The 13,948-nt window shown below is 39.3% G+C and overlaps 1 protein-coding gene across 1 annotated transcript; it reads left to right on the plus strand.

Annotated features, from left to right (window-relative positions):
* Positions 1–270: 270 nt before the first annotated feature.
* Positions 271–5,890, plus strand: tbr1b (T-box brain transcription factor 1b). Its single transcript, XM_043249197.1, has 6 exons — positions 271–1,627; positions 2,190–2,344; positions 2,600–2,721; positions 3,295–3,453; positions 3,536–3,597; positions 4,183–5,890. Exons 1-6 carry the CDS (start codon positions 945–947, stop codon positions 5,027–5,029), a joined length of 2,028 nt encoding a protein of 675 aa, XP_043105132.1. The 5' UTR covers positions 271–944; the 3' UTR covers positions 5,030–5,890.
* Positions 5,891–13,948: the final 8,058 nt, after the last annotated feature.

The following is a 13,948-nucleotide window of genomic DNA, read 5'->3' on the forward strand; positions in this document are numbered from 1 at the left end:
TATATATATATATATATATATATATATATATATATATATATATATATATATATATATATATATATATATATGTGCTACTTAAAGGTAATTTTATCCAGATTCATTTTAGCATTAATTAGCGTTTGCAATTAAATAAACAGCTAAACGATTGGATTTATCGCGCTTTGTATTGGCAGCGACGCGAAACAAAGCTGTTCTCGCTTTGCTCCCAAGAATCCGGGGATGATAACCAGACATTTAATTAGCCGATGAGCTGTTTTAAGGCATTTCGAGGTATACTCTAAAACTAATTTCGACAAACGCGATTTTTCTTTTCCCAAAAACGCCGTCTGATTGTATCGTTTCAGGCACGTTCTGGAGCGTAAAGCGTTGAACGCGCGACTTGAAGCGGTCCATCCGCATGAAATATTTACATGTCTTGGGAGCAGTAAACAGATCTTCAAGAGAGGCCGATATTTCACGCCATAACGCAAACATTTTAGGCAGCGCGCGAGGCGTGTCGTTTCGAGCGCTTTGAATAATGAATAATAATAGTTTTCGCGTTAAACCCGCGCACTTGCCGCGTCTTCTCACAATGGCCTCGGAGGCAAGACAATAGGGTTTATTTGCACTACTTAGTGCGCTCGCGAAGATTCAGGAGAACCCCAATTTTCACAGACCGCAGTATACAAACACGGATGACCAGCAGAAATGAATACACTGCGGCGCGTAAGCCTCCTTGATTACACTAATTAAGTTCTGTCTAATTAAATTACCGTCACGCGTTAACCAATAGCAAAAGTCGATTCATTAACCATGCAGACCGAGGACTGAAAAGCAAAGCCTTTCCTGATTGCAGGCTAGTGTCAATTGGCTAATTTGCCGTCTTGCACAAAGTAGCTCGAACCGCGGGAAGGCGTTAGTTTTCTCTCGCGCTCGCGTTAATTGCTGTTTGTCACCGAGCGATGCAGCTCGAGCGTTGCATCTCGCCAGCTCTCGCGCGCTCCAAGAAATGCACGATTGTGGGCAGTGGCTACCCAAACGCACAAGCGTCTGAGCTCGCCTTGCAGGACTACCCTATTATATCCGTCGGCGACAACCTGGAGAGAAGTTCACCTCTGAAAAAAAACTCCGCTGGGATGACGAATCAGTCGGAGGCAGACAATTTCGCCGACTCCAAGGACTCATCGGGGGACGTCCAGCGAGGCAAACTCTCTCCTGATCTCGACGGAGTCGCCGACAGTCGTCACACTTTCGATGGATCTGCGGGAGAAAGGTATCTCCTGTCTCAGTCCAGTCAAGTTCAGCCGAGTCCCGCCACCATGTTTCCCTACCCGAGTCAGCACGGACCGACGCACCCGGCTTTCTCCATCGGCAGCCCGAGTCGGTACATGGCTCACCATCCGGTCATCGCGAACGGAGCCTACAACAGCCTGCTGAGCAACTCTTCCCCTCAAGGCTACCCGACGGCGGGCTACCCGTACACGCAGCAGTACGGACACGCGTACCAGGGCACGGCTTTCTACCAGTTTTCCTCCGCTCAGGCCGGGCTCGTTCCCGGCAAAGCGCAGGTTTATCTCTGCAACAGGGCCCTGTGGCTTAAATTTCACAGACACCAAACGGAGATGATTATTACCAAGCAAGGACGGTAGGTGATGCGTAATTATCCGTTTGTAAACCGTAGGCTGTTTTCCCACAAATCGGTGTTTTCGTTTCGCAGATACCTACGGAACAGATTAAGGTGGGCAGATTATGGAGCTTTTTTTGGAGATTTTCATTTTTCACGGACAGAAATAAAACGTTTTCAATTGTATTTTAATGCATTTGTATTTCTTTTTTATTGTTTCGTATTTAAAACCGTTCAATGCTCTCATATAATTCTATTTTTTTAAATTAGAACCATTCTTAAGATCTATCTTGGCTTCTCATCATCGTTCGCCACAAAGAAGCTTTTGTGAAACGGAAAGGTTTTTCCACATTCTTTTATGGAACCACTGTAACAAATGTTCTTCTGTCTCCCAGTGACCTTTATTTTAAACAGCGTTCGCCTATAATAACGCATTTTTATTTTCAGATTTTCTTTTTTTTTTTTTTTTTTTTTAATATGCAGCATCCTTTAGAAAAAAATCGTATTCGGTGTAAAGATGGCAAACCCACGTTGGCTCGCGGACCTGCAGTGCACTGAAACCTTGCGTTTTATGTACCCTCAGGCGAATGTTCCCGTTTTTGAGTTTCAATATATCCGGTCTTGACCCGACGGCGCATTACAACATCTTTGTGGACGTGATTCTCGCGGATCCCAACCACTGGCGCTTTCAAGGAGGAAAATGGGTCCCGTGCGGCAAAGCGGACACGAATGTTACAGGTAAATAAATGGGCTATGGTTTTATTATTTTTTGGTATTATTATTATCATTAATAATAGTAATAATAATAATAATACCACATTTATTATTATTAACAACACATTTATTATTATTATTATTATTATTATTATTATTATTATTATATATCTACTTGAATAACATCGACTACAGTTTTTATTTTTAATAATTTATTTATTTAGTAATTTTTGACGCCGCCCTGGTTAAAAACTGACAATCCCTTTATACTGTAAACAGGAAACAGAGTGTACATGCACCCGGACTCGCCAAACACCGGCGCGCACTGGATGCGTCAAGAGATATCCTTTGGAAAACTTAAACTTACCAACAATAAAGGAGCGACGAACAACACAGGACAAGTTAGTTGCTTATGTAGTTATATATATATATATATATATATATATATATATATATATATATATATATATATATATATATATATATATAATTTAGTATTATTATTTTTTGATTCATTATTTTTAGACTCCCTTCTGCGTCATGCATTTATGGATAAGATATATTAACAATGCTGTGCATTTATGTCTAGAGAAAATTGAATTATTGGGTAGGTATAGCTTTTTACAGAAGCTGCACATTATGTGGTGGAATTAAAAGGAGCTTCAGAAAACCTTGCTTTTTTGGGGAGGTTATTTTTATTTAAATATAAAAACGTATGCAATTGCATTTTAAAATAAGCCACCTTAGCATTCGTTGTTGTGACCACTTTATTATTGCTGGATTTTTTTTTTTTATTACTCTGATTGAAACCAGATCGTTTTAAATGCAGCCATGAATTAGCTTTTTAAATAAGCCGACAAAACGGTTGGTGAAACGCAGCTAAATCAGTCGCCGTGCGTAACGGGTCCGCGGGAGCGTGAAGACGCGCGAGGAGACGCTCTCTGACTCTCGTTTTTTCGCTTGAATTCCCGCAGATGGTCGTGCTGCAGTCGCTGCACAAATACCAGCCTCGGCTGCATGTGGTGCAGGTGAACGAGGACGGAACCGAGGACGCGAGCCAACCCGGGCGCGTGCAGACGTTCACGTTCCCGGAGACGCAGTTCATTGCGGTCACCGCGTATCAAAACACCGATGTGAGATTTTTTTTTTTAATGAAAATTCGATTAATCCGATGAGGTACAGCGTTTGTAAGTGTTTGTTTCCTGTCATTTGTAGATCACGCAGCTAAAAATCGACCACAATCCATTCGCGAAAGGATTCCGTGACAATTATGACACGTAAGTTCATTTATTCATTTAAAAAAATGATATTTTCTATCCCTTCTCACTTATAAAAATGTAACCACGGTCAATTAATACTATTATTAGTGTGGGGGAAAAAAGGCTACGCTTTTGTTTTATGCGCTTAACCAAAACGTTTTGTGCACGTGCGTGCGCATTTCTATTTCTGGGACATAAAAATCAAGTTAAAAATCTTTGCAAGAACCAGGAACTGTGTGTTTCGTTTAAACGAGTGCACGTGCATGGAAGAATGCTGCTTGAAAAGTCAAATCGCACAAAAAGATGACTCCGAGTCCCATTGGCCGATGTATTAATAACCATTTGCGCGTGCTAATTTTTTTTTTTTCATTTCCCATCGCATTACCGCGCACTGCGTGTTTTTGGCCGGCGATGTTCGTTTGATAAAGTTTCGAGGAAAAACAACACAGCCGAGTTATTTTTGAGCAATAATTACAATTACCGCGCGCCGTCGCTAATTTGTTTTCCGCGCGTAATTGCGCGAGCAAGCCGCGCCGCTTTATTTACGGTTAGCCACGCTTCTCATATGCGGCATTAACGTGTTTGTCCACCGTCTTTCTCCAGTGTCTACACAGGGTGCGACATCGATCGGTTGACGCCGTCCCCGGGTGACTCTCCGCGCTCTCAGATCATGCCTAGCGCAAGATATGCCATGACTGGTTCTTTCCTGCAGGACCAATTTGTCAGCTCGTATGCCAAGTCCCGCTTTCACCCTGGCGTCGGAGGCGCTCCTGGCACGGACCGCAGCGTCCCACTTAGTAACAGCTTGCTCTCCCCGCAACAAACCGAGGAGACCACGGTGGCCTCCCCGCAGCGATGGTTTGTCACCCCTGCCAACAACCGACTGGACTTTGCCGCCTCGGCATACGATGCTGCCGCGGCTGCCGATTTTGCCGGTAACGCGGCAACCCTTCTGTCGTACGCAGCTGCCGGAGTTAAAGCGCTGCCCTTGCCCGGAGCGGGATGCTCTAACAGACCCCTGGGGTATTACGGCGAGCCGCCGGGGTGGGGCCCCCGCACGCCACCGCAATATTGCAGCAAGTCCAGCTCGGTCCTGTCTTGCTGGCCGTCCAACTCCGTGGGGACCAGAACCTCCTCCGGTTACCTGGTCCCCGGCCTCGACGACGGAGACGCCATCGCGCCGGAGAGGTCACCGCTAGGCGGCGCGGATGAGTCCAAACCCAAAGACCTGTCTGAATCCAGCTGGATAGAAACCCCGTCCTCAATTAAGTCGATCGATTCGAGCGATTCTGGGATTTTTGAGCAAGCCAAGCGGAGGAGGATTTCGCCATCTGCCACGCCGGTTTCCGAGACATCGTCTCCATTAAAATCTGAAATGTTGACGCCGAGGGAATGCGAGAAAAACTGCTCCAAGGACATCGGCTACTACAGCTTTTACCCCCACAGTTAGAAAAAGTACCCGTGCATGCGTGCGAGGAATCACGAGTGACTTGCGACCTATTTATCCCTATTCATGTGCTTATTTATTTATTTATTTATTCCTATATCTTGGCGTCGGAAAGACTTTGACTCGCGCGGAGACGTTGCGCGGTTTTCGTTCCCAAATGACATTTTACGGTTCTAACTGTCAAACCTATTGTAAGTATGAAAGTACTGTACATATTTGTATTTATCTATCCTTTTTTTGTGGTTCCTCTCGTTGAATGTTGATGTACAGTAGGCCTACCTATAGAAAAAACCGGATCGGGTTTTGTTTAATGTACTTAGACGTTCGTACGTTCGTTCGAATAGCTACATATATTAAATATTTTGATGTTTGAAAAAAAACAAAACAAACAAAAAAAAAATAATAACAAGGACACAAGTCGCATAGGTCCCCGGTTCCAGTTGTTACGATGAAAACAATGGTCTGACTCAATTGGAAGTAGCTGCTGAATTTGAAAAGCCCGCCAAAAAAAGGCGGGCAATATGGCGGACGCGCGTCTGTCGGAGGTCGATTTTTATGTAAGCTTATATTGATGTCGCTTTTAGAGTCGCGTCGTCTGTTCGTAAATATCACAGTCCGTAGTTTCATTTCGTGAACGTTTTCGTGGACGTATGTTTTTAACCACACCATTGTTTTTTATTTACTTTTGTTTCGTAGAGATAACACGACAGTACTGCCACCGACCCCTCACGTTTTCGTTTGTGTTTCATGGGCTGTTTTACCTCATGAGAGAAAAAAAAAAAACGCGAGTTAGGCCTGCTATAACGTGTAAAGGTAATGTAATTGTGGTGTGCTTAATTGCAATAAATATGACCGAATGTGAAACCCCGGGCCAAGTACCAAGTACCGAAACCAAATATTTCTGTTTGGTTTTTCTCCAGGCCGCCTGTCTTAGAGGTTATATCCGTGAAGTTTTGTTGCCTGTACGATGCGTTTTCATAATAAAATGTAGTCGTGCGATGCAACAAATAGAGAAAATGAAAAATGTTGTTAGTTTTATATAAGCTACGTACTTGTTTTTTTATTTATTATTATTTTCTTTTCCGTGCAGGAAAATGCTCTAGGGTACTATATTTTGCAGCGGCCCAAAAGCTGATCAGAGAAAGCACTTAATGTATCGGTGTCATTGCATTAAATAAAATATCAAACCGAATGCCGTCCTTTAAACGCGGCACGCGGTTGTTTCGGACGATAAAATAAGAAATGCAAAGCTAAGCGTGTGATGGAGACCCTAAGGATGCTCTTGTTATAATCGGGGCCAGAATTTAACCGGTTGTCCAAACCAAAAACGCCTTGGATTTCTTTTTAAAACCTTTGTTTAGTTAACTGGCTTTATAAGCGTTTGGCACAAACGAATTGCGCATTCTCACAATATGTCCCTGAAAATCGTTTTGAAATAACCTTTGGGGTTTTTTTTTTGTTTAGAAAATGTAATTTATTTCAAATAATATATGGGTAGTTTCTTTATAGTGCAATTGCGTTAATGGATTTTTGCACACATACACACATAAACCAAAACATGACTACATATAATAATAATAATAATAATAATAGTAATCATAATAATAATCATGTTTAACCTTGATGGGCGTGTGTATATATATATATATATATATATATATATATATATATATATATATATATATATATATATATACATATATACAAGATCTCATATGTTGTCAAGTTCTTATTCTTCTCCTGAGGAGTACTTTGGCTGTATTCAGGATAATATCTATCTTTCTATCTATCTATCTATCTATCTATCTATCTATCTATCTATCTATCTATCTATCTATCTATCTATCTATCTATCTATCTATCTATCTATCTATCTATCTATCTATCTATCTATCTATCTATATAGTCATATCACTCACAATTTTTTAGCCATGCATGGACATAGCAGAAAAATAATAGTAGCGTGATAGTATCCTATTGTTTTGAGAAGTCCTGTATGCTTTTTGATAGTTTGCTGCCTCCCCGTGGTTCGGTGATAAGCTGCCTAGTAAAGCAATATATAGGATAATTATAACATGAACGTACAGTCCATCGTTTGATTCAAAACCTGATCTCCACACAAAAGGCCACCGTATCTTACCAGTTAGCTCAGCCTCTGTAAACCTGTATTGCACAAATACGAACACTAGATGTCGACAACGGTGTATTTATGAAACCAAAACACATTAGAGTCGTATGGAAGCGTAATACACCATTTAGGACGATGTTCTATATAACATGTTTGATGCTATTGTAATTATATGCCGTGTTAATTCAATGTCAGAATATATTAATATTGGAAAATACTGCACTTGAGAGAAGCAGCTTGCAGCACCGATCATGCAGTGTTTCGTATCTGGGTTTGGATAATGCACAGCATTTGCTAAATATGCATTTTATTGCATTAGATAACAAAAAACGTCAAATTAAGTGGCATTCATTGGCAAAAGGAGTAAAGATAACACTTATGCAGCATTTGAGCACGAATGATGACTGGTTGGATTGCAATGTCTGCAATGAAACTGAAACACATTTGACTTGGATGTCAAAATATGTCTGCATATGAGCAGGAGGATATTACTGTAGATTACGTAAAAAGCAGCTTAAAGACAATCCAGGGTCGGTTTCTCTCAAATAATAAGTTATTGTAGTGCAGTTTTAGTGTACAAACCTTTAAACCTAGCAAAAAAAGCATTTTGGGCATTACGTTCCAGGAAAAAAAAATCAGGCAGTAAATACTGACCTCACAGCGGGGCATGTTGTCACACCATAGAGGTAAGTTGTCACTATAGGGGATCTTAAGTCATGAGACGGGGAACTAAGAAAGGATAGCGTATAAAAACCTCAAACCACTGTTCACGGCCAGCAGACATTTCCTGAGAATATTTATTTGCTCATTAGTTAAATCTAAGAGACATTTGCATGCATGGATTCTCAGAGTAGAAGCCATCAGAATAAAATAAAGGCATCATTTTACTGATGCCATTTGCTAAACCACAATCTCCTGGGATTCACAGAAACTCATATGCACACAGCTTTCGTGCTTTGCGTTTTATTAGGGAATGAGCCAGAAGGGGGGAGTAAATGACAAAATGTGTCATTTTTTCGGTTTTGGACTGGTTTTCAGATTCCAGTGTCAAAATCTCCAGGTTATTAAGACGCAGACAAACCCGCAAAGCACTTAGTCCCAGCGATGTGTCAAAAAACGCCTCTGTAATCTCTCTCGTAAGGCCCAGTCCTGACAAAATTTCGACTCGCTATAACATAAAGCCCCCTCCCGTGTGTAGTTTAAGTGCTGTTACCCACCACTGCGTCACCCGGCAGCTACACGCGCCCTTATGAGCGAGCACCGTGACGATACGAGCGCACTAAACATGTCAGCGCATCATCCGCGCTGATCGGCGACGCGGCACGCAGCACGCACCACACGCACCGGAGCTGAGCCACAGGTACGGAAGATGGACGCGAAGGACCAAGGCGCGCAAATGGAGCCTCTGCTGCCCGCGGTAAGACGCTCTTTAATCGAACGGCTGCATGCGTGCGCGAGAGACCTTGGCTCGGAGGAGACGCGCGTGTTGCGGTCGCGTTCCGCCGCAGCGCGCGCCTCGCAGACCGGGACGCGTTTTGCTCGCGTGCTTTAACGTAAAATGTCGCGCGCGGAACGCACTGAACGTCGAGACAAAGTCGCTTCGCGCCGCAGCTTGAGAAAACGCGCGTGCGAGGAAAAAAGCAACAGAAAGGAGAGATTGCGTTACGCATGAGGGAAACTGAGCCTAATTTAAGATTGCATGGCGTTTTTCATGACGTGCCAAATTCTCCTTACTGTAACGTGAAGCAGTGTGGCGTGTCATTTCAACAATAAAGTGTACATCTATGGCCTGTCTTTAATTTAATGTTATTATATTGCACTTACTGCAGTGCGATGATGAACTGTTTTACTGTAGCACTGGAGAAATGTTACTGTGGTACAGTAAGGAGAAGCTGTCACGAAAATAACGTAACTTGATTAAATGTAAAATAGTAATTATAATGAATATTGTAACTATGCATTCATTATACCTTAATGAGCATCATAATATGATTGTGATGTTTTTCATGCATTGCAACATGTACCCCTCAAAGTTTCATTACTGTAAGGAGTACAGTTAGGTTACTGTTACTTTATGTGTTAGTAATACTAAAATATGATTTATTTTTAATATTTTGTATTTTTAATATATAAAATATTTTGTTAAAATATAATACTTGTATTATTATATTTATAGTAGTAAAAATGGATATATATATATATAATATATACAGATAAATATAGATACATATTTATAGATATATATTTAGACTTCTTATTAATATTTATGTCATTTATTTACTTTGTGTATTTTATTATATGCAATTTTTGAAGCGAGGTTCACATTTATTAAACCCTCTTTAACTAATGTTTACTATGATTTTGTAAAAGCGATATTGCAGCAGATGCGAGTCTAGGTTTAATCTGAGATCAGGTTTGACAGCTGTCGGCGTCATTTTCATTTACAATAGAAGCAATAGAAAAGGCATCTCACCACATTTCGTGTTTTAATCAGTCACCGATAAAACCAGCGGATTATATGAGCTCAGTAAAGTCATTTTACAGATGCTGCTCGTTTTCCTTCAGGCGTCAAAGAGCGACCCGAAAGTTTCTTAAGATCAGATAGATTTATACTTAGACCCACCAGTTGAGATCCACTGATCTAGAGCGGTTTTCAGCAGACAGTGGGATATATAAATGTGGCATAGTTAAATGTAAACAGCAAAACATCATTCCCGTCCGATTCCTGCGTCAGTAAACCCCGTTTGCATCATAGTATCAGTCTCAGACAGGCCTAGTTTTATCAGGAGCTCATCTGCTCTCGTCCAGCTGCAGAGGACTCTATTTTTGTTAGACGTGACAAATGGCATCCGAGCCTGGCTGCGGTTCATTTCTGAGAGGAGCTTCCGGACGGACATTCAGCGATCGTTTAGCAGAATCAGAGCAACTGAAGAACTGAAAAAGAACTGAAGAAAAATCACGTTCAAATAGGACCATCAGTGTTTTGAGGAACGTTGATCTCTCAGTCATTTTATTGCATTGCATTAATTTTTTTTATCATAAAACTAAGCATTGAAATATCATTATTGGAGATGCAGTGTGAAAACTAATACATTTAAGTTAAGCATTCTGTTCAAAAGATCTCAAAATTACTTTTGGTCCATATTTCTATCAAACTGCACATTTTTGCGCTTCTGTTCTTTCTCTATATACTTATTTCTCAGACTATAAAAGCCACAAAAGCTTGATGTATCAATTATGATGCTTAACTTTTTGGTCTGAAATTTCGATAAACTGTACATTTTTATTTTAAGAAGCTTTTTCGGACTGTTATTTGTTAGGTCAGGCTTTACAGGGTTAACATTAGCATGCTATGATACATCACTAAAGATGCAGATTATAAGAGAGACGTAAAAACGACGTCATTGAATTCAAAGCCCCTTCGGACCAAACCCAGCGACCCTGAGCAGCGTGTTTGTGTGCGTCTGCGCCAGAAAATACAGAAAGTATACGTTTATTCATTCAGGCTCTAATCACCTCAGAAGGTTTCTTTTCATTATTAATCCAGAGTTGGCAGAAAAGCTGCTTCTGGGTGACCCTTAAACAGTCTTGAGCAGGTTAGTGTTTAGAGCACATTAACACATGTGTAAGTCATGTCTGAAATTGATCTATGAAATAGTTAAGATATACATTTATACACAAAATGAATACACACTAGAGTCATGTTACTGAATTAAAATAAAGTTTTATATGTATTTTATATGTTTTATATGTGGTGTAGTGCTAATTTAAGTAGTTTAATGTTATTTTATTTATATATATATATATATATATATATATATATATATATATATATATATATATATATATATATATATGTATATTATATATTTTGGGATAAAAAGTAGTACAAAATTCAAACAAATGTAAAATATTATAAAAAGTTTATAATATAAATAACAAGATCATATATAAGCAAATAAAGTATAAATATAAAATATTAAACATTTTGAAAATAAATATATATATATATATATATATATATATATATATATATATATATATTACTTAAAAATGTTTATATAAACCTTTTCAGTTATTGAAATAAATATTATTCAAGATACATTTGCAGTCGACATAAAATGAATAAACATTGCAATTATTATAACAATAACATTCAAATATAATAATAATAATAATATTAATAATATTATAATATTACAAATAATATTAGACTGTTATTAGAATGTTATAATATTAATTATATGTAATATCATTCAGCATTACAATGTAAGCATTCTATATACATTTATACGATTATTAATATTAAAACTTTTGTCTGCCAAATCGACGTCAGTGTGGTGTAAAGACTTTTTGGGGTCATGTCACAAACTTAAAACAGGAAATGACATCATAGAGAGGACCCTGCAGACCCCCATGATTATGTGTTAAGGTCAGTCATTTTCTTTAAAACATATTTTCTGAATGAAAATGACCTTTTTAATAATGATATTAATGATTTAAAAGGTCATAAAGAAACTTGTCATGAATGTGTATATATATATATATATATATATATATATATATATATATATATATATATATATATTAATTTAAGGAATTACTTCATTACTTGGTCTTTGTTTGCTGAGCTCATTTTGTAATTTATGAACTTTTATTGCATTTGAGCACAGAGCGTGCAGAAGATCTTTCAAAGGTTTGGTCTCTCTCGCGTATCACAGGACAATATAATGATGGCTTTTGCAAAGCTCTCCGCTAAGACAAAGCTAAGCTTTATTATTCAGATTACACTGAAAAACATTTTCCCGCTCGGCGCGAGTCCCGAGCAGACGGACAAAGCTGCTTATTATTGCTTAATGGCAAATAAACAATGAGCAGCACAGAGACGGCGATTATATCACGCCGAAGCAGGTAAAATGTGCCTCCAAGACGATGATAGATGAGATCCAATTAAGCATATTGTTTGGACTAATCGGCCGTTGCGGTCTAGAGCTCGTAATCTCAGTATGAATGCACGGATATGAATAAAATCTCTCCTAAGTCTTCTCGCAGTGTTTTGGGATAATCCTCTAGAGATGCGCATGTGACGGCCTTTAGCAGAGATTAAGCATATACGGGAGGCTTCTGAGGTTGTTTTAAAACTAATTGGTGCTCTTTGGACATCCTGGATTATTGTGTTTGAAAGGGAAGATGTCTGTGCACTTCCTCTATTAAACGCGTCCTCGCTTTTTTGGGTGGAGGGGGATAAAATAAAATGAAAGCCCGAAGAAGCCACTCAGCGCTGCCCAAAACGCCGGAAACGGGTGGATTTAGCTTTTTCTAAAAGTAAGTGCACCTGCGTGATTGCGAACTACCCGGTGTCCTTTGAATACGGTTTGAAAGCCAGGAAGGGTTTAAGCGCGCGAACGTCGTTTTGAATCTGCGTTTGCGTCACTCTTTCAGATTTTGAAATGTGTTTGACAGACGTCAGCGGGGCTGGCCCGTCGTTTGCATGGAGTTCAGCCTTTTCGCAACTTTCTGACGCCCTCACAAGCGCTTGCTGCGCTCTGCTGTCAATCCCACAATCCCACAGTCACAAGCCCGTGACTAAGCTCTTTTAGAGGATGAACTGAAGACTCCAGCTGACAAGCATGGTCTGATTTGTAACATTAATGTTGATTGATCACCAGTGTTAAGGGTTATATCAAAACACCCGCCCCCTGAAATTAATAAGGTCTCTTTACTGTGGTTTTCCTTAAAAATATTAGTAAAAAATGCATGCAAGTCACAAAAACTTTCATAAATAAATATATGCACTGCATTTATCGGAGTTAAATAGCACATGAGCATATTATTATAATTTTTATTCTGATTAAATTACTAGATAAGAAAGGAGAAATCTTACTGTATGTTAATAATAATAATAATAATAAAAATAATAATTAAAAAATTATAATAAATTATAACCTATTATTATTACTAGTTGTAGTAAAATTATTATTATTATTTGTTATTAGTAAAATATTTAGATTTCCCTTAAAATAGTGCAGCCCTAATGCATACTGTAAAAATTGAAAAATGATATAAACATTACTTAACAGCGTGCACGTAGTTCACCGCGCTGACACAAATCAGAGCATCATGAAGAAGTCCTGAACATGTGTGAATGCTGTAACGTGCTAATTAGTAAAAAAGCAATTATTAGAGCGAGTCGAAACCAATGACAGGAATTTGATCTGTAAATATTTGTGTTTTGCAGGTGGTCACCTCTCCTGGAAGACAAAGTGTGGTGAGTTGAGATATTCAATACACATTCAGAACCTGTCAGCAAAAATGATTTTCAATGCATCCTGGCGTTATTCGATCTAATGGCCTTGAATGAGGAAGGAAAATTCGCTGCCATCCAAATCTAAACCCAGCCAAAACTTAAACGGAACATATGAAAATCGACATTTTCCAGGTTTTGAGTGCTAAAATGGAGACACGAAAAAGAGTAACCCTGTAACTTTGTTTTAGAAAGCCTTTTTCTGCAAGAACAAACGAGTGCGTCCGATCTCACTCCACTTGTGTTATTACAAAGGGATCTCGACGTGATGTTAGCGCCCCCTACATTTCCACCCAAAGCACCGCCATTTTGATTTTGCAAGCGACAAAGGCGTAGCAGTTCGAATACCATGGAGAAAGTTTGAGCGAAACATGCTAAGAGAGCCTCAGAGGAGACAAGATATATTTACCGTAACTTATATTGCTGCCGCCGCGCAGTTCTAATATAAACGTGCAATCAATAAGAACCAACTGTGTTTGTAACTGTTGCA

This window comes from Puntigrus tetrazona, chromosome 9 (assembly GCF_018831695.1).
Source record: "Puntigrus tetrazona isolate hp1 chromosome 9, ASM1883169v1, whole genome shotgun sequence".
NCBI classification, from domain to species: Eukaryota; Metazoa; Chordata; class Actinopteri; order Cypriniformes; family Cyprinidae; genus Puntigrus; species Puntigrus tetrazona.

Coding starts and splice junctions, on each gene's coding strand:
- tbr1b (XM_043249197.1), top strand. CDS start 945: ATGCAGCTCGAGCGTTGCATCTCGCCAGCTCTCGCGCGCTCCAAGAAA. Junction 1,628..2,189: donor ATTATTACCAAGCAAGGACG/GTAGGTGATGCG, acceptor ATGTACCCTCAG/GCGAATGTTCCCGTTTTTGA. Junction 2,345..2,599: donor AGCGGACACGAATGTTACAG/GTAAATAAATGG, acceptor TACTGTAAACAG/GAAACAGAGTGTACATGCAC.